The sequence below is a fragment of the Narcine bancroftii genome, chromosome 9 (assembly GCF_036971445.1).
Source record: "Narcine bancroftii isolate sNarBan1 chromosome 9, sNarBan1.hap1, whole genome shotgun sequence".
NCBI lineage: Eukaryota > Metazoa > Chordata > Chondrichthyes > Torpediniformes > Narcinidae > Narcine > Narcine bancroftii.
The window spans coordinates 102,744,383-102,766,516 of record NC_091477.1 but is presented as its reverse complement, the minus strand read 5'-3'; the positions used below and the strand labels follow the sequence as shown (position 1 = coordinate 102,766,516).

The following is a 22,134-nucleotide window of genomic DNA, read 5'->3' as shown; positions in this document are numbered from 1 at the left end:
TTCATTGGCTATTACGGACAAAAATAAATTTTCTCAAGCAAGCCTACAAAAGCCATACATACTGGTTAAAAATTTATTATTCTTTGTAGTTTCAAGATAAACAAATTATGTTTTTTAAATAACACTGAAATTTGTTAAACTCTGAGCTCATTCTAATATACAGAAATTACTTTACAGAAGATTTAACACAGATCAGAAACAAATAATCAATGAAGCACAAAAGAATTAAGGCTAAAGTCTGATCAATTGCAATGGGCAGTTTAAACACACCCAATCTTTTGATATACAAATGACGTTAATTGGATTAATTCCATAAATGGAACTGAATGGCAAAATATATTTTTCAAAAAAATTATTGCACAAGTGGTGATTCTGAGGCTAAAGGCAACACAGAGTACCCATGTAGTTTTAGTATGGTGTAAAATGGCACAAGAATCTCAATGACCAGCTTCCATTTTAGAGCACTTAATCATATTATATGAAAGATACATGTTCAAATGAAATTTAGCAAGAATAACTCGCGTATTAAAATGCAATCCAATTAGACCAATTATTGCAGCAATATTTGAAGTCAGATTGTTATTTTGTTTTCTCAAGATTTCATTAATATCACTTCTAAATTGATACATCACTTCACAATCTCAATTTTGCTCCATTGTTTGAAAGAATCGCAACAAATAAAACAGCATGTACTTTACAGCGACCATACATTTGGGACTGGTCCAATAAAATGCACTATTTGATTTTTCATTCTTACACAAACCTTACTGATTGAAAAATTCTTCACAGTATTTGTCATAAATGTCAAAGAAATGTAAAAATGTTATTATAGTTTGCAAAGCTACTTTCTTGAACTCAATAACTGTATAGATATTGCATAAGATTTGTGCATATTCCTAATGTTCAATAGTTCAAGCTACAATAATATGTTCAATGTCAGTGTTTACAAAGCTACAAATTTTATATCTTCTGTGGAATCTTCAGAATATTACTGACAATATTTTGTAAATTAACAATGATAAATAACATTCATTGTTCTAAATTTAAATTAATTCATGAACTATGTAATTCCAGGAAGAGTCCCTAAAGCCAGCTGCAGAAAATACTGCTACATTTCTGTGACATTTCATCTCATTATGGAAGATCTCTGTTTTTCAAGAGTTGAAAAAGCAAATTAAATCAACAAAAACAATGACTTTGTGGAACCAGTATTGTCTTTTGGAGAAAATTAAAGGTTACACAAAAACTTTATTTCAGGATTGTTTGACCAAAAAGACACACCTTGCTCAAAAAAACCACCATCCAATATAATGGATTATCGAAGGTAATCTGATTTCCAGGCTCAGTTTGAGCTCTTCTTGTATAATTGCTTAACCTTTTTTTATTGATACAATCAATAATACTTTTGAGAAGTAACTAAATGATTATTACAAAATAGCTTGTACAATGAATTGGAACATAGAGCACGATTGAGAAACAAACCATAGCTGGAGGTACAACTCGTGGTGAAAAATATAAGTAGCCAATTTATCAAAGGTTTACAAGAAGCGCTTGCCAAAACCAGTGGTAAAAACAGATTTGTTTAGTCCCACAATATATGTTCATACTCTTTATCAAACATAAAGCAACTCAGTTGAGATGTAAATATTAATGATGTCTCATGCAATTAATAGGAACCATACATATCCATTAAAATTTGAGGAAGTCTTGGTCAAACCAGATGAAAAGAGACAAGATTCCTAGGAAAATGTTTGCCTTTTTGAGGTAAGTGTTTTTTGCCAAATTTAAATTCTTAGCATTCAAAGGATCAATTTTTTACTGGAGAAACAACAATTAAAGAGATGATTGGCGTGCACAGCGAAAGCTCAATTTAAACCAATAATCGTAAATCCCACCAAATGACCCAAAAGTAAACCAATTTCCTACAGATCATGTGATGTTATAGGAATAGTATAATGGCTCGCATCATTTGTTGAAGTAAGTGGTTGCTGAGGTGAAATGAGAAAATAGATAAAATGGAGCTATTTACATTTTTAAAAAAATGTGCAAGTTGGAAGCAAAATGAACGAAACCAGGAAAATTCCAGGCCCTCAAATTAATTTTCTTCAATGGAAAGTTAATTAAAAATTAATCTAATCTGAGAACCCCATCCATATTCAGTGGTCAAAGGGTTGTGGCAAATATCCAAAATAAAATTCCTTATTCCAGTGAGATCATGATTAAACCAAGCGTACGAGGATTCCGCTCATGAGCTATCGGTAAGGAAAGGATGTGCAAGACAGGAATTTCAATAGAAAATAAAAAAAAGGGTAATGACTTTCTGAACCGTTGGAATAAACATTGAAGGTACAACTCTAGTTGAAAGCTGGTGAAGTTTGTTCAACTATTACTTACCTATAAGGCTCAAGAGTTGAATGGCCTACTCCAGCTTTTATTACTTGTGTTTTAATGCAAGTGATTTCTAAGTAACGATGAAGAGAAAAAAGATAGGGACTTTAAAACCAAAGTCAGGGAAAACAATTACAATCTGTTTAGAAACAAAACAAATCATTACTTTTCATTCACAGATCTCAGTCTATTTATGATGTTCCCTGTCTTTAATTTGGGCAGTTTAATTTATAATTTTCTTTCCACAACATAAATTTCCATTTTGTATCACATGTAATCTGACACACTGTTGATACAGAACTGATTTTTATTTATTTTATTTAAGCTAGTAACTAGTATTCACCAATATAATTAGATTTTGAAAAGATTTATTGCCTCAGATAGCCTTAAACTGGATAATTTCAATAGCTTCCCTGTCATCATGCCTATATCATATCAGATTTATCTTTGGCACATAATTTCTGTGGCAAGAATTGTTCTCAGACATTTGAACAAAGAACATCTTCAAGATGGAGAATGTGAACAGAGTTATGATGGTCTTCAAACAGACAGCAGAAAAGGGAAGAAAATGCCACTATGTATATTTAAGAGGGAAATGTTTGTATGTCTTTTGGTTGATATGGTTCACAGTGTGAAAAATAAAAAAAATTATAATAATAAAAAAAACAAGACAGCAGTAAGAATGAGCAGTAATGAAATGGAAAAACAGGAGAAATTGCCCATGAAGTGCTTGGGGGTCTGTTCTGACTGAAAGAAAGAATAAATTATTAAGAGACATAGGACGTAAAGAGAACAGACACAGAACAAAGCAGAATAGAGTCACAGCACAAGCTGCAAGGTGTTGCTTTGGATCGCTTTGCTTGCTTGATAAAACGTACAAAGTGCATTTTATTTTAATCATCACTAGCCATCTCTCACATGTGAATTGCATAACTGAGAAACAGCCATAAAAATGTGGAAGAATGAACATGGATTAAAAATTTTAAGAATATGCTTTTAGTTCATTGGAAGAATAGATGAATTTAATGGATCTAATTTAGCAGTTGCGAATAAGGGTAAAAATATTGCTCTAATCAAGGTGAGAGATAGAAACACAACCGATCTCTACTGAATCTCAAAATTAATTCTCCACCGGTACGGACTTGAAGGGCCGACATAGTCTGTTTCCGTGCTGTAAACGGTTATATGGTTAAGATAATTGTTCTGAGATGTCAATGTGTGGTTCAAATTCAAGAAGGAAGAACTTGTTTAAGTCACAAATGCAATCTGCAATTTCATTCTAACACTGTAAACCTACACCAATACTCAGTCCTTGCACACAGACATTGGTTCCCAAAGGAATTCTTGATGGTAATAAATGAAAAATTGCTGCAGAGGTAAAGCACTGCCACTTACGTTGTGTATCAACTTGCAGAATATATCAGGAGTCTCTTTCAAAGGGACAATTAAATTTAATAGTTCTTTCAACACCAATCGGATAAATGCTATCAACAGTAAGAGGACCCCTCCATTTTTAACACCCTCATTCCAATACTATGCTCACAGCTAATATTTTGTTATAAGAACCTTGATGGTTGATGTTTGAACAAGTTTCAAGGTATCCCTTTTATTTGGAAAAGAAGGAAGATGTAACATAAGATGATTTGTGCATTATGGCTGATGCTCGCTACCTCCAATTCCTTTTGTTTGAATGATGGAATAGACTTGATTGGCTGAATGGCCTAATTCTGATGGTGTTATTAATGATCTAATTTCGCATTGTTTTCTCAGTGTCCAATGAACACTGGAAGACTTTTTTGATATTTTGCAATTAAAAAAATGTAAAAATGACAAATATCTCTGGTGCTTATTGTAACATGACACCCAATATTGTGAATCATAACTGACTGAATATTGTTTGACTTGATTTGAAAACATGGACTGATGATGTGTTAGCATCTATTGAGGAACCTGTCTTAGGTATGTAATACTTGAGGGGCACCAAACATTCCAAAGCAGTGTTATTCTAATCACAGTCAGCGAAAAGGATGCAGGCTTCTACTTCCATGAAACAAGATCTGTTTATGGTCTGGTTTGGTCTGCTCTTCTGAACAGGAGTCGAAAACATTGGCAGAAAGCCAATGTAAAGAGAAAGGCACATGAATGAAATTGAAGTTACATTTGACTTTAAAATCCTTGATCTAAAGTGGGATCTCACTTGTCAAGAATAAGCCCCTGACAAGTTTGTTCTAATTTAGTAGTTAAGAAAGCACTGTTTTTCATAGGTTTTATTGAGAGAATATCAACTGAATTGGATAAAACAATTTCAACTAAGCTGATGAAAACAAGTAAAAATGACTTTTGACAGTAGACTTTTAAAATAGCCATCAAGGAATGAGTGTGGATTTCAATTATTATTGAAATTCAAGCTCAATTATTTTCTATAAAAGGTACTAATATGTAGACTTTTGTAAAACCATGTGCAATTACCTCTGTATTAGAAGCAGAATTGACACACCACGAAGGCAAAGTGAATCTGTTAATACCTTCCAGAGGTACACTGGTCTTGCAGGCACCAAGAATAAAAATACGACACAGATTTGCCAATCACTTCCATTATTTTGAGACCCCAGATTTTAAATAAAACTCATCTTAGTGAGAGTTTAACATAAGTTGATGGCCCCACCTGAATCCTGATCCCACAGCAACAATTCCCTCCTGGATGCACATCATATTATGACTGCTTCCTTGAAATGCACTCTTGATCATTCAAAGCAGAACATACAGTTGAAATGTTTTGGGATTGGAAGCAGCTTTGCCAACCCTCTGCTTGTCACCCAAATAGCACCTGGAATGAGTATCAGTCATAGAATTTAATGTTTGATTGGCAAACAAAACCATGCACACAAACCCCCTGAAAAATGTAACCATCACATTACTGGGAAGATGGATCTTAGCTGTAGTAAGGATACATTTCTTGTAAATTATATGCCTGCCTTAGAATAAAATTTTGGAATTGATTGGTGTATGTTAATACAGTGGACTCAATAAGACCACTCTATTTGAATGGCGGAGCAGGCTTGACAGGCCAGATGGCCTACTCTTGCTCGTATCTTACAAGAATGCCTGGGTGGTGCAATGCAGTAAATGGAATTAGCCTCTTCATATTCCATCTCAGTTTTCCAGGGGAGTCTATTTTCAATTTCAATTAAGTTTCTAGGTAAAAATTCCACAGTGGAAATAAAATTATCTTGTCAACTATTCAGTTTCCAAAATGTCTGCATTCATTATTGATATTGATTAAATTGATATTGACATCAATTAAAAAAAAATTAAGCTTTATAGAGTTTGAAAAAAGATGTTTGCTGGTTTATGAAGACCAGCAAGCCTCTAGATGCTTCCTAACAACATGTACAGTCAGTGCTTTTAAAGTTTACCAACTTTAAATTACTCTATTGTTTAGAAGGTCATCATACAAATTCCAACTCTCTGGCAACAGATGAAAGATTTCATTCCCACATCCAAATCAAGTGCATCAAGTGTGAATAGTGCAGTTGTACTCAGGCAATTTGTTCTCTGCCAGACTTGTTCAGTGTGATTTGTCATCTGTGTCTGATGGACTGGACTCGCGTGGAATAGTAAGGCTTTCCCTTCTGTCCCATAGCTTGTGGATCTCTGTGGTATCCGATTCACTGCTACTGTTGGCATTCTCCCTGAAACTAGCCAAAGGTGGCCTCATTTTCACACCTTTGGATGTGACTGAACCCTCGATGGCTTTTCTCAGCTAAAATTAATTGAAACAAGGAGAGAAATGAACATTTCTTTCACGGAACAATCATTTGCTTGACAGACCTCAAATGTCTAATTAACATCATGAAATATACAGAAAAAAATCCTTCAGTCAGGTGCTTGATGCCCAATACCAAGAGAAAACATAGTGGTTGCACCAATCCAGGCTTACCTTTTCACTTCTTCCCCTTTCTCTAGAGTCAGATTTAATTAAATTCATAGTCGTATAAACGAAATGCAATTTCAATAAGTTACAAAGAAACTTGTAAAAACTCAGTCTAATTTAGTTTAACATCCATCATATTCATGATGTATTAATATTATGCAGCAACATTTTGAATTAATGAAAAATTTTAAGTGACAACCTGGAAATTAGGTTACACTGTAACGGTTAAGTTCTGGTATAAAAGTGCTGATCTCCCTTGGGGTAAAGATATTGATGTAGAAATTGACTGCAGCATTTACTGTACTTCTGAATAGCAGCAGTGCATTGTACTTTCCTTTAAAAATGCCATTTTTTGACTTTAGCATTAGAGTCCTACTTGGAGTCACTCATGCATTTTGCATTTGCTGAAAACAAATTTAGACTCCACAATTCCTGACATTGGACATACATTTGGCTCTCATCACCATTGACCCATTTCATCTTAGAATTTTGCAAGAAGTTATTATGATTAGTTTGGGTTCAAATCTTATGGACTGCAGTCCCCCCTCTCGTACATACATGCACACGTGTGCAAAGACAAGCACACCATGCTTGCTCTACAACACCCACCCCATTGAAGGGCATTAATCAGGACAGGGCAAACAGATAACTTGCGTCATCTTAATTATCCATTGGGCATGGATGACATTGCTGTCCAAGATGGTTTACATAACTGTCTCTGAAAATGTGAAACATTCTTCCAGATGGATTGTCTTTCAGGGGTTTTGCTCCTAATGAAAACGGACCTTGCGTTCTGGGATCCACTTCATAGGTTTTAATTTCCATCACAGGGTCTACTTCACCATTTATGAGCCCTGTACAAATTTTTCTGGTAAAATTTATTTTTGATATATGCTATATCTGAGAGTGGAAATTAAGGGAATTCCTGGCCTTGGAAGAACCCTATTCCACCTCATCTGCATCCTCTGGAGCTCTAAAGTACTTCCCTTGGAAGAGTTGAACACAAAGTGTTTTTTTTCTTTAAACAGGTCTTTAATTAGAATCAAATGTTGCCTCATGTAGGGATGACATGGCTGACCATCAGAGAGACTGAAAACACTTGTCAAAGATTCAGGTGGTAGTCATGATGGAACTCTATTATTACATCTCTGGAACATATTATCGTACAAAGAGATAACGGATGGGTCCAATCACTTCTCACAAAAGTGAAATGCATTGAGCACCTGTGGGAGCAAATGAACCCACAGAATTTACAGAAGTATCTCTGGCAAATCCCTGACTTATTATCTAGACTAAAAGGCAAATTTAGGCCTAATATAAAGCAAATATCACTTATGACATTTAAAATAAATTAGTTTCTTTTGAGAGTGACAGGAAGGTCGATGATTGTGGAGTATAAATCTCTGAGCTAGGTGTGAAGATGGAAGACTCCATTTTCCTTTTGCCAGAATGCCTAATTGGAAAAAAATTGTCTTTTTACACTTGAAAAGATCTGATTCCTGAGTTTGTTAATTGATTATTAATCATGATAACAACTCTACATTTGACATTTTCAAACCGTAATATGGGTTTAGACTGGCACACCAATTGGAGTTTCACCTGCAGTCACCCAACTTTATGTTGCCACTAAAAGGTAAAATATCTCACCTCTTTAAGAGCTACCACTCCTATCAACTTTCCAATACTTGTAACATAAGCATGGTTAAGTCCCAACAGGGAGAACATGGTGTGAGTCTGAAAGGAGAGGAAAATTTTAAATTCAATACATGACTCTAATTTAACATTGTAATTCATTCTTTTTTTAATTGCTGCAGTACGCTTCAAAAGAAATTTGACACAACTTGAAATAAATCTTGGATGCTTCTCCTTCCTCATAGTTAAAGATTAATTGTCTCCAATAATTTTCAAGGTATCATCTATGTTCAGCTCAAATAATTTTACCACCATTATTTTGGTACAGATATGAATATCTTTTGAAGAAAATACAACATCAGGACGTTTAGCGCCTCAAAAACAAAACATCAGGACGTTTATCCCCTCAAAAACAAAACATCAGGACGTTTAGCCCCTCAAAAACAAAACATCAGGACGTTTAGCCCCTCAAAAACAAAACATCAGGACATTTGGCCCCTCAAAAACAAAACATCGGGACATTTATCCCCTCAAAAACAAAACATCAGGACATTTAGCCCCTCAAAAACAAAACATCAGGACATTTAGCCCCTCAAAAACAAAACATCAGGACATTTAGCCCCTCAAACACAAAACATCAGGACATTTAGCCCCTCAAGAACAAAACATCAGGACATTTAGCCCCTCAAGAACAAAACATCAGGACATTTAGCCCCTCAAGAACAAAACATCAGGATATTTAGCCCCTCAAAAACAAAACATTAGGACATTTAGCCCCTCAAAAATAAAACATCAGGACATTTAGCACCTCAAGAACAAAACATCAGGACATTTAGCCCCTCAAGAACAAAACATCAGGACATTTAGCCCCTCAAGAACAAAACATCAGGATATTTAGCCCCTCAAAAACAAAACATTAGGACATTTAGCCCCTCAAAAATAAAACATCAGGACATTTAGCACCTCAAAAATAAAGGCAGTATCCGGCACCTATAGGGAATGGTATATGCCAGATTAAATATATTTTCTGGTTGCTTGAGATTGCATGGTTGAGTGATTGGCGAACTAACAACGAGGAGCACTAATTTTAGACTTGCGTAATTTACCTATTTAGTTTCCTCAGTTTTATTTTGCTGGTTGCTTGAGGCTGTCAGTGCTTGAATTCCGGATAACAGAAGTTTTACTATATATAAAATTTTGACCTTTGGTCAAATTAAAGTTACTGAGATTATGTAAATGAACATTTTAAATTCTGGGACTAGAAACATCTGGTGAAAGTCCTTCTGAATTTTCTCAATCATTTCCATTCAATACAGTTAATGGGCTACTTGTTGGCCATTCCCACTCTTTCAAAGGTGTGTTGAAGAACAACAGTATGGTTTTGCCTCTTGGAATCCAAGCAAATGAGTTGCAAGGTCTTGGAACCATATACGAAGTATCAGAAAGGAGATGTTGGTGGCATTGGAGCACATTAAAGTGGGCAAATTCACTGTCCTTGATCAAGTGCATTCTTTCACTATATAGGAAGCTGGGGAAGAAATTGTGGTGACCCTTACAGAGTTATTTATATTATATATGGCCTTGGGTGAAGTATTGGAAGACGAGAGGTGGCTATAGTTGCGCCATTATTTTAATAGGGTAGGAAGGACAAGCTACAGATTTGCAGGACAGGGAGCCTTACGTCAGTGGTGAAAAAGTTGCTTGAGGGGATTCTGAAGCACAAGATTTACCAGTATTTGGATAGGCAGGGACTAATTAGAGACAGTTAGCATGGCTTTGTACATGGAAGATGGTGTCTCACGAACCTGTGAGATTTTTTTTGAAAGGGGAGTTGAGAGGATTGATGACTGGGTACTGAATGTTGCGCAAGGTTTTGACAAAGATCCCAAATGGCAGGCTAGTTTGGAAGATCAAATTATATGAGATCCAAGGTGCACTGACCAACTGAATTCAAACTGCCTTAGTGGAAGGAGGTAGGGGGTAGAAGGGAAGGTTTGCTTTTCTGAATGGAGATGGATAACCAGTGATGAGCTGCAGGGTTCAGTACTGGGTCCACTGTGGTTTGTTATCTATTTAACAATTTGAATGCCAGTGCAGTTAACAGGATTAGTAAATTTGCAGATGACATTAAAATTGATGGTGTTGTGGACAGTTAGGAAAGATATCTAAATTGACAAGATCTCAATCAGTGGGGGAGGTTGGCCAAGGAATGGCAAATGGAATTTAACTCTAACTTGTGTGAATTGTTGCACATTGATAAGTCAAACCATGGTAGAACGCACACAATAAATAGCAGAGCCCTGGAGATTAATGTGGAACAGAGCGACCTGGAGTACAGGTCCATGAAAGTGGTGTCTAAGGGATACAGGGTGGTGAAGGCAGGGTTTGCATACTTGCCTTCATTGGGTGCGGTATTGAGTACAGAAGCTGAGACCTCATGATACAGCTGTGCAATGCGTTGGTGAGACGACACCTGGAATATTGTGTGCAGTTCTGATTGCCCAGCTATTGGAATGATATCAATTAAATGGAAGGGTGCAGAGGACATTCAACAGGATGTTTCCTAGCATGGAACACTTTAGTTATTGGGAGACTTTAATTTGTTTTACTTGGATGAATGAGGCTGAGAATAGCTAATAGGGGTATACAACATAGAACATAAATGAGTACTGCACAGGAACAGACCCTACGGCCCAATGTGTCTGCGGTGAACTAAAACTCTGCTGCTTGCACCAGAATGGGTGTTAAAACATCATGATAGTTATTGATAGGTTAGACAGCCAGTCATTTTACCTATGGCAGGGGTATAAAAAAAAGCAAAATGGCATAGATTTAAAGTGAAAGGAGGAAGTTTTAAATGGGATTTTTCTTTTTACACATTAAGTGGATGATATTTAGAACTTGCTGCCAGTGGAAATGATGGCGTCAGATACAATTAGTTCCTTTATGAGACATTAAAATGGGTAAGGCATACCTAACAAGATTAGGGTAAATGGGTCAAAAAGATTGACATGGACAAGGTGGGCTGAATGGCCATTTTCTGTGCTGCGTAACTCCACGACTCTGTGACGAGTGAGCGCATCGTTAAATTTCCTTTTCAACAACCTCTCACGATCATCGTCCTGCAGTTTGCAATTTAAACCTTTAATTTTTCTAACCAATCTCAGTGTTGCGTAATTATCTCCCTGCAGGGATGATTCAAATTAAACTCATGAAAAGTTAGGTTTCAGAGAGAAAGGGAAACTTTGAGGCAGCCCTGCAACTTAAAACAAAACAATAAAATTCTGTTTGATTATTAGAATTGTTTCTGATTTTCAATACACACCAAATATTTCACGTACAAAAAGAAATGAAATAAGATGGTGTGGTAGAAACATACCATAAGAAGTGTACTGATAAAAGACTATTCATAGACCATAAAATGTCGAGAGCTATGAATTAGCGTTCCTCAGACTGGGAGAGAATCGTAGTGGTTTGACAAATAGTTACTGTGAAATATTATGCCACATTCATTTATTACATTTGAGATCAGCATTTTATGGAATAAAACATGCTCATTAATGTTCTGCTCAGAAGACATTACTGACTGTTTAATTAACTTGTCTGTGTGCACAATGTGGTTTTAACTGAATCAATTGTTCAGGTGGTGCACGCTGTTTGGGAATCTTCTATTGATGAAAACAATGCTGTTGTGGAAGTATGTAAAGAAACAGTGTATCATGTCATGTCAACATTTATTTACATCATCCTGTCATCCTCTGTGGAGACATACAACGTGCTATTTTATTATCTTCCTCTTTTAAATATTAATGACAGTAACTTTGCATGGTATTATTTGCAGTGTTATTGCACTGCACGATGAATAACATGCCTACTGCTGCCAGACATGTTCACAAATCAGAGATTTAAACAATGAGACAGCAACCTCAGAGCTGCCTACATTATGAATTATCCACATTAAGGCAATTATTTTCACTTGTAACACTGGTTATAAAAAAATACAGGAATACATCATTTATTCAAGTGTTGGATTTTAATGTCTGGATTTCTTAAATGGAATTATTTCTAATTTTCCCTTGCACACTGAAAATGCCACATACAAATTAAAACATACAATTAGCTCAATCAAGATTTTATGTAGCAGCTCCACACCAGAATCCTTTCTATTCACAGGATTTGAGAGGTATATACAGTATGTCAGTGTTAAAAATGAATAAATATTTCAGGAAAGCTTGAGTGGGGCTGCACATCATGTCAACAAGGCAAGGCCAGGAGAGAATAAGGAATAAAGACTACCTACACACTTCATCCACTGGACGGATACCTCTCTGCTCAGCCCTTCATCTCTCCCTAAATGTTTCCATTATCAGGTTTGCTCCTCATCAGATTCCAGCACATCACCTTTGTGTTCATGTGTAACACTCTTCAGCAGAAGTCTCCACCATCACCTTCCCTTCACCCTAACCTGGTTCCATCCAACTGGTTTTATTTGTCTGCTTGTGAGCTGCTGGGCGAATAATTCCGATGCAAAATCCACAGACAGGCTTTAAATTAGCTTAAACTTGTACATACCAGTCTCAGTAACTTGCTGGCTCCATGTGTCTGACTGTCCCTGAAGGGGCCGGCTCAAGTCTTTATACAGGCCGGTGACTGACAGCCGGCAGGTGGGGCCAGCTTCCAGGTTGCCTACCTGCAGGTACAGTGGTTGCCCCCTGCAGTAGGCTGACAGGAATGCAGCCAGTGTAGTGGTTGTATCACCACACTGCTTCCACCTACCATCCACTAGCCTCTGTGTCCCACCTCCATCCCTCCCTCATTGAGCTCCATCTGCCCATCTTCCCTCGCCCATTCTCATCTATTGGCCATATCCCATACCACCTCTACTCCTCTACCTTCCCTCTGAATGAAGTGTCTCAACTTGAAACATTAACAATTCCTCCCCCCCCCATGCTGCTTTATCCACTGAGTTTCCCCAGCAGATTTTTTGTGCACCTTATTGCAGTTGTTTCAGTCTTTTGTGTCTTGAATTTAAACAAATACTGTGTCAATCTTCATGGAAAAGATATAAAAACTACCTGAAATACTGATGCACCAGGAGTCCAATGAGAGAATGATGAACTGAAGAAAATTAGTGTGAGAAAAATATACTTGAGAAGTTGTTGAGACTGAAAGCACTGAATCCCAAGTACTTAATGACCAACATTCCCAGAGTTATGAAAGAAGTGACTGCCATCAAGTTTATAGATTCTGGAACTGTTCGAGTGTATTGAAAGGTAGCAAATAGTAGCCTCATTCTTTAAGAACAGAGGGAAAGAGAAAACAGGGAACTATTGCATTCCTAGTTAGCCTAAAATTAGTAGTAATAAAAATGCAGGACGAAAGATAATAAAAAGGAAAGCATAATAACATTAATCCGAGCCAGCATGTATTTATAAAAGGGAAATTATGTTTGAATAATATATTGAAGTTCTTTGAGAACTTGACCTAAAATATATAAAAAGGAGAGTGGATGAAGTGAGTTTTAGATTTTCAGAAGTAGTTGATCAGCTGGGTCGTTGACTGTGGAATGGGGTGATGTGTCAGTAACATGCAGAAAGCAAAGAATGAGAATCAATATGCCTTTCTTGGCGAGGCAGAGACCAGTGCTCAGGCCTCTGGTAATCACAAACGATAACAACAATTTAGTAGAAGGGACCAAACAGCTTATTGATGGTACAATACTGGGTGAACTTGCAAATTAGGTGTGTGAAGGGACTTCAAGGAGAAAAAGATAAATATAAATCTGCTGGGAAATAATGTAGAAAAATATATAGTTGACAAAAAGTCTTAAAAATCAGATCAGTGCTTTTTTAAAAAAACTATGAGTGATGGGAGAAATGTTTATTCTCAAAGGGATGGGTTTCCTAGTACATAAACTTGTTGAATATCTAATTTTCTCCAAAGTTAAATATGACATCAAGCCATGTAACCATTGATTATGAGTGAGCAGGGCAGCATCTTTCCATCTGATCAAAATAACACGTCTTGCAATAAGAGAGGCAAAGGTTAATCTATAATGTTAAGATGCCAACAATTTCACTACTTTCTGATCAACCATCCCAAACTAGGGTCTGGTGTTAGGTCTACATTAATAATTATTGATAAAGTACAGAAGACTTCTTCCCAGTATTTGACAAGGGTCGAACAAGACCAGAACATATGAATTAGTGAACCATTCTCATTCTTGCCTCTGTCACAATAAGAGTTAATATTAGAATAAATATGAGCTAATTTAACTTTTGACATATAACCTCTATGCACAACTTTAAATTTTAGTATTGAGTGATGGGCACATAGAGATGATGTGCTAACTAATTTAGTTCCAAGAATCTTCAAAAATTGAAATACGGAGAACCTACTCCCATGCCTTTTTAATTTTATCCAATGAAGCTTGCCTTGATTTCAGCAAAGCATGATATACTAAAGATATTAACCCTTTCTGAGATGCTTGTAGATTAAAAAACACGTAACTATACTTTTTAGTTATGTACATAACTATTACATAAACTACTGAAACCTTGTACACGTGCAGCAAAGTAAAAGGCAAATACAGGTGTAATGTTTCAAGAACCAAGGTGCAGTTCTATTAAATATATATTCATACAAAATAGGACTAATCTCACTTCAATGAAATACTTAATTGAACATGTTTAAATACCATGGTTAATTTTCAAACATATTATTAAAATTCTAATGGCCTCTAATTAAACTGTACTGAGTAGCATTAAAAAATCCACACTACAAATTAATTATGAACAATATAATCTGTTGCAAATAAAAGGCATCTAATGGAACTTGCCTTGTGTAAAGATGTCCATTCTACAAGTTGGAAGGGTGCTGGGTCGATTTTACAGTTATTGAAGTCCACTTGTTCATCAAACTGTTTATCTTCCCATTCCACAATCTGGAGGAAATATTTTTAATCATCAATTTACAGATATAGTGTTTCAATAGTTCACAACTAAATCTAGTGCATAGAAATGACATAGAAATTTATCCAATCAAAATATATTCCCTGTCATTACAGGACACTACCATGTTTAGATTGTTAGCGCATTTCAGCCATTCTAGTTCCTTATGGTGACAAGTTCAGTTTCAAAACGTCAGTACGGTTGGCGTAATGGTTAGTCTTTACAGAGCCAGTGATCAGGTCTGGGAATGGAATCCCGCGCTGTCCGTTACGAGTTTGGTATGTTCTCCCCGTAGGGTTTCCCCGGGGGCTCCAGTTTCCTCCTACAATTCAAAACGTAATGGGGATGTAGGTTAATTGGGTGTAAATTGGGCGGATGGATTTGTGGGCCAAAATGGCCTGTTACCATGCTGCATGTTTAAATTTAAATTAAAAAAACATGTTTAAATTCACTGAAGCCTCGATGTTCTTCCTGACATTTGTCATCTTGAAAAACAGATTGCCAATCCTAATTACTTCCTTAATTTCTAATTAAGACCAACCATTCCAATATTACTAAACTGTTCAGCAATTGTGAAGGAAATTATGGCCAATGTACAAATGATTAGATAATATGAGGAGCTGTCTTCTATAATAGAATACAGCACAAAATGTTGTTTGAAAGATTTAAAAATCATATCACCATAATGTAATTTCTATTATTTAACAAAATATATTTAATTCATTCAAATTAACAGATAATCCCAGAAAATTAATGATGAAATTCACAATACTCTGCTCCTACTAAATCTGACTATGCATCATATCCTCACCCTCACCCACAGTTCCTATGAATTACCTTTATTCCATTATCTGCACTGAAAGTGTTCACACAAAGAAAACATTAGATAGCAACATTGTATGACAGCTAATAAACTGGGAGAATTTTTTTCCCCAACGGTGATTTAAATATCTGTGACCTTTAACATGTTTGACCATATTATCGTCCTTCAGTGCCTCTATTGATTCCCAGCTGAATGAGCTTGCACTTCAAAAACTAGACACTGCAGATACTGAAATTCCAGATTAAAAACATAAAATGTTGGGAATATTCAACAAATAAGGCAGCATTTGGTCAATGAAACCTCTGTTTCTCTCTCTTAATTTGCTGCCTTACTTAGAGCTTTTTCAAAATTTTCTATTTATTTCTAAGAGTATATTTGTCATATTCCAGGTGCAATCAGTGAATTGCACGTAAAGACTTCCCTTGCTGCTTAACTTTCTCAAATTCTTTGAAGATTTGACAGGGAAAGTTGACAAAGGAGAATGTGAAGGATATACAGTAAAACCTCTGTTATCCAGAATTCAAACAACCGGCAAAAACAAGAGAAATAAATAAAAAAATAATAAAATAAATAAGAATAAAATGATAGGTAAAATACTCAGGTTTAAAATTGTAAAGAAGCACACAGAAGGCAATGGATTGTAGAAAAAAAAGTAGAGATTTGGGATGAAGTTGAATTGCTTTTCTAAAGTATTGCTCAGTAATGGATAAATGGTCTCTGAAGGAACACTTAAATCTTTGTTGAAGATGGAAGCAAATATTCAGTCAGTTGAGAGCCTTGGTCCTGCTTTGCTCAAGTTGTGTGAAACAGTAATGGTGTCGCCCAGGATGAAGAGCTGGTTAATGCGGCATTGACTCTCTTAAAGTGTCTCCTTATTGCTACTTAGTAAATCGCCTCGATCAGAGACTTTATCCATAAACTTGGGGGGGGCGGTAGGGTGGGGGTTAATTACCTATAATGTTATTGTTCATCTTTTGGGTGGCTCTGTGGAGGGGGAGGAACCTGCAGATGCAGCAACAGTTAAATGTTTTCAAAGAATGTGACTGAAAATAAAATAAAATTCATTAAAGTTTATATATTCATGCAAGCGAAGTTTGTTCAGTGTAAGTAAGTATAGTATTTATGACTTTAAAGCTTTTTATTCTTAATATGGGTGTATTAGTTAGACATTGTAAGAGTAAATTTCAAGCAACCGGAAAATACACTTATCCATCATCTACCAATCGCCAAAAGGTGCTGGATACCAGGGGTTTTACTGCATTAGATTTTCAAAAGGTGTTTGACAAGGTTTGATGCAAGAGGCTATGCATACATTTTGATCCTAAGGTATAGGAAACATTCTAGCATGGATTGAAAACTGGTTGTCAAAAAGAAAACAGAGAATAGGTTCTCAGACTAGAGGGATATTACCTGTGGAGTATCTCAGTGATTCGTTCTTGGCAAGAAATTGTTTACTATTCCCATCAATGACCTGGAGGTGGGAATGATGTGTAAGATTTTTAAGTTCTTTGATATTATGAAAATAGATGGAAGCAGGCTGTGACTCTGAATGGGGGTGGATGTGTGTGTGTGCATCTGGCTATCAATGAAATAAAAGATAAAATTTGATTTTGTGTTGAAGTCAGTAAACGTATTTATCTTGAAATGATCCAAAAAGAGCAATTAAAGACCAATCAAATCAATAATAATCACTGATAATCTTTGGAAAAAATCTTACTAAAATTTCTTCTAAACTAGGGAAAATCCAAAACATGTGAATCAAAGAAGCCTCAGCAATTTTAAATTTGTCAGAATTAAAAGTTTTGTCTTTTAAATTGAACAAGATTCTTGTCAAAGCTTTCACATTTTACTACAGCGTTTAACACTTTTCCAAATGCTGGTTCCAAAATTGTGTATAAATCTGATTTAAATATCAGACTGAATATAATCCACAGTAGGTTTTGAATTCTAAGTGTGAATTTATCTACTCAAAAAGAGAAAATAACAAAAAAGTTCCACTGGAATGCTGCACACAGTTTTGGACAAAATAAGGTGCCGGTCCCTTAAAACTAAGGTGCATCGAAATTTCTGGCGAATTCCTGGAATTCTCTGTCCCGAAGATGATGGAGGCCAGATCATGAGGCATATTGAAAACTGAGTTAAAAATAAAGTAAAATATTGAGGAATTAAGGGTTTGGGGACAGAAAGAGGAGTCGAGGAATAGCAAAGATCATCCTGAATGGTGAGGGAGGCTTGAAAGGTCTGATGTTCTACTCCTGCTCCTATTGTGTTCCAGATTGCACACGATCTGGTCATTCAGAGATCCTTGAAAGCAGGGACTTGTAAATGAAATGGAGTTAGTACCACATTACTTCCCCCATTTCTGTGCTATCTTCTTGACAAGCAAGATAGAAGCAACTTATTTAAAATTTTTCAGAGGAAGTTGAGAGGAGGTGAAATTAATTAGCTTAATGCAGTTGAAGTAGCTTCAGGGAAAATGCTTTAATTCACCTTAATAATAGTCTTTAAAGACTTCAGAGTCCAGGGATTTGCCTCTAAGGGCATCAGCGCAGATGATCTTAAAAATTTTATAAAAAGGCTGTCGGCAATTTGAATTTTTTTTAAAAGTCAGTTACAAAATAAATTGAATGATCACCAACAATCTAGAGCTAAGCATATGTTTATTGTTGTGACATGCCAGATCCAGCTTAGAGCCCACGACAGGGGATTTGGGACATCTGTGGACAGGGCAAGAAACAGCTCGTCATCAGATTGAAGAATCCTCACTAAGTCATACAGATTCTTAACCTGAAAATAAAGACTGGAAATTACAATATTGTCAAGTATTGTGTGTAAGGGGTCCGAAAGCTAGAGTTGTTACTAATGGTTTGCTTTCAGAATCCTTTAATTTAACAAGATCTACTAGACAAGGATGTCCATTATCACCCGTCTTGTTTGCTTTAGTTATTGAACCTCTAGCACAATTAATAAGTCAGAATGATAGTATCAAAGGTATGAGAGTCTTGAATGAAGATTATAAAATAAATTTATTTGCGGATGACATTTTGCTGTATTTGGTGGATCCTGATGTTTCTCTGCCAGCACTTCAAGATTCTTTAGAGATTTATGGTCAATTATCTGGTTATAAGGTTAATTGGACTAAAAGTGAAATTTTATCAATTAGTAAAGATGATTATTCAATGTTTAGAAATATTACAAATTTGAAGTGGACGAAACAAATTAAATATTTGGGAATTAATGTTAATACCGACTACAAAAATTTATATTCACTTAATTATCTTCCTTTAATGAAGAAGATCAAGGCAGATTTAGTTAAATGGAAAGATTTACCTTTGGGTTTATTAGGAAGAATTAATACTATAAAAATGAATATTTATCCTCGTATACAATATTTATTTCAATCAATTCCTTGTTGTTTACAAAAAAGATTTTTTAAGGATTTATATAAAGTAATTAGGGATTATTTGTGGAAAGGAAAATTTCCTAGGGTGGCGTTGAAAAAATTGATGTAGGATTTTCAATTTGGAGAGTTACGGCTACCTAACTTTCAATTTTATTATGAAGCAGCTCAATTTAGATTTCTTAGCGCATTACTGGCCACACAAGATAAGCCTAGTTGGGCACAGATAGAATTGGCAGTTATTTCTGAAAAATTTTCGAATGAATTTTTATTTCGATGGAATAAAAATTTGTTACGAACTTATGATGTACCAATATTGAAACATTTAATGAATTTATGGACAAGTAAATTACATAAAATGGGATTGAAAAATAAGTGGTCGGGAAGATTGCCATTATATAATAATCAACTTGTTCCTTTCACGGTATCTAATACTATTTTGAAACAATGGGAGGAGAGAAAGGAATACATAATTTATCTGACTGTTTTTTAGAAGGTCATTTTTGTTCTTTTGTAGAATTGCAAAAGTATTGTGTGTAAGGAAAGGTGAAAAGTGGGAAAGAGAGAGATAAAGTGCTCAAAAAGAAAAAGGAAAGAATTTTAGTTAAGTTCTAAAGGAATTGGAACCACGTCAAATCAAACTTTGAACCCTGATTGGCAGTAATTAGGAAATTATCTTATTTCTGAATGGTCCAGCCCTATGTGGGTATGTCAACACAGACAAATTTATTAAATATGTAGATATTACACTTTGACTAGTCTCCAATTGCTTGTAAGTATTTTTCTTGCAATTTGTTTGGATCTTTATGCTCTAACTTAGTCTTCCTTAAGACATCAAAGTCATGGATAATCATCTGAAGAGCCAAGGTGATCATTCCAAGTTTTCTATCAACTTTTAGTGGTTACATTTGTAAACTTCAGTGTGAATGAAAATGACTGCACTTTTTAAATGGTTATATCACATTCGGAACAATAATCGTGTTAAAAATGTAATGTCACTGTTCATGCATGAAAAACCAAGTAATTCCTTTTATTGATCCCTGTAGTGAACTCCATCTGTTTACTTGGTCTTTACCAGGTATCAATCTAATAATGTAGACAGTAATCCTAGCCCCGATTGCTTGATGAGAAAGGTAACGTTTTCTCTGTCCTGTTAATGTTCAGATTTTGCTCCTACTAAAATAAGTGAAGAATATGTTTGACATTGTCTGTCTTTATGTTTGTAATCTTGTTCTTTTTCCACTTAAGCAGTGGTTGAGAATTCTTTGATTCCTACTAGGAATTTATGCTTCACCTCAAGTATTGATATCAGTGTAAACAAATTAAGCTTGCATTTATACTAACACAACTCACATGCAATTGTTTTGAAATACCTCTAATATGGATCGAGAATGTCATATCATGATGTAAACACAGCAGAACAAAGATATTTGACAGATATTTAAATTTATTTTATTTACCAAACAAAAACAAGAAAAATGTAACCATATTTAAAATTCAAAAGAATGCCGGTTTACCTCTGACAGTGTCATATCATCTTCAATTTCAAATTCATCCTGATTCAATAAAAACAAATACCAATCAATATTTAATAATTTGTACATGTAAAATAAAATATGCCCAAGTATTCAATCTGGAACACTTTAAATTTAAAACTGTCTTGTCACAAGTTAGAAGGTAACACAGGACAAATTGTCCATGAATTCATCCATTCTACGCCATGATGACAGCGCCTCCCAAATCAATAAAAATTATCCTGGTTCACTAAAACTTTGCAACTCATATCTAGAAGTCATTTTCTTTTTATAATGTTGATTGAGGATAAACATTGGCAAGAACAACCAGAATAATTTCTGCAAGGTTGTCCCAGGAGCTCTGCATGTCTACATAAAAGAGCACAATTGATGCGTTAAAGAAAGGCGAGGATCAACTGAGAGCAAAATCCAGAACTATCTGAGAGTTCAGTCCACAATATTTCAGATGCATCTTCTGCTGAGCATGAGCAAGACCTATCTGTACATCCCACCTGTGTTTGTCAAGGCACATGATTACACAGAAACAGGTCCTCATGATGCACACATGTTCTTCTTCCTCATCAGTTGGAGGGAATCTGAACAGATTCCAGGATGCAGTTTCTTATCTTGTGGATTAAATAGCTTCAAGTGGATACAGTTTAACATACAAATTCACCCCTTACATTGCTTAACCCTAGGCCCTAAACTTACTCACCTTCCCAGAGATCCGATTCCTAGTCACTGGAGTAGGTTGACAACTATTCTCTTTCAAATTACAGAGTAGTCTTCTATCAAGATTTGGTAAAAAGTATGTTATAGAGTTGCTGAGAGCAACCGATAAATAACTTTTAGCTTCTACCCATTGTCTGATGAATGGATGTCTACTGTCATTAGAAAGTCTCGGAGAACTGTGTCACTTTGTCTTTAATGAAAGATATGCCAGCATAAGGGATAATAATTAACTATGCATGTATTTATTCACATCAATTAATTTGTTTGTTCATAAGTGGCTCAATCTACAAGACTTTCGGTACAAACACATAGAAGTATCATTGGACCAGGTCCAAATTACATAAACTGAGGTCAGGGGAAAGTTGAGATTCTCATCTCATCATCAGGTAACAAAAAAAATGAACTGTTGCAAGGCACTAAATGCAAGAGTTTTGTTCAAAATTACTAAATGCTTTCAATTCAGAATATCAAATCACCTTTTGCCATCATGAAGTTCACGACTTCAATATTTTTAATCAAGGGTGCAAAATATTGACTTCATCTCATTTTTTTTCATATAAAGATTCCAATTACTCTACATAGTCCCCAAAAGTAGCTTGCTTTGTTGGAATCCCACTGTATACATCCACAGCAACTTGTGCTGATATTTCACTGGGCACCGACGATTATTGGTTTTTATTGATCCCATGGGCACATCTACAATGTAACTGTTGTGATCCAAATATCATCTAAAAAAAAAGTTATGACAGGTAAGGAAACAA

General features: G+C 35.5%; 1 protein-coding gene across 2 annotated transcripts in view; it reads right to left on the bottom strand.

The window, feature by feature from the left end:
• Positions 1–564: 564 nt before the first annotated feature.
• The window catches only part of clcn2c (chloride channel 2c), a 366,518-nt gene continuing 344,948 nt past the window's right edge, over positions 565–22,134 (bottom strand). For both annotated transcript variants that reach the window (XM_069897081.1, XM_069897082.1), the window contains 4 exons: positions 20,645–20,683; positions 14,793–14,897; positions 7,970–8,056; positions 565–6,151 (listed from right to left, as the gene is read on the bottom strand). In XM_069897081.1, the coding sequence (XP_069753182.1) occupies positions 5,957–6,151; positions 7,970–8,056; positions 14,793–14,897; positions 20,645–20,683 (426 nt within the window). In that variant the 3' untranslated portion in view covers positions 565–5,956. The remainder of the gene's footprint in view (positions 6,152–7,969; positions 8,057–14,792; positions 14,898–20,644; positions 20,684–22,134) is intronic.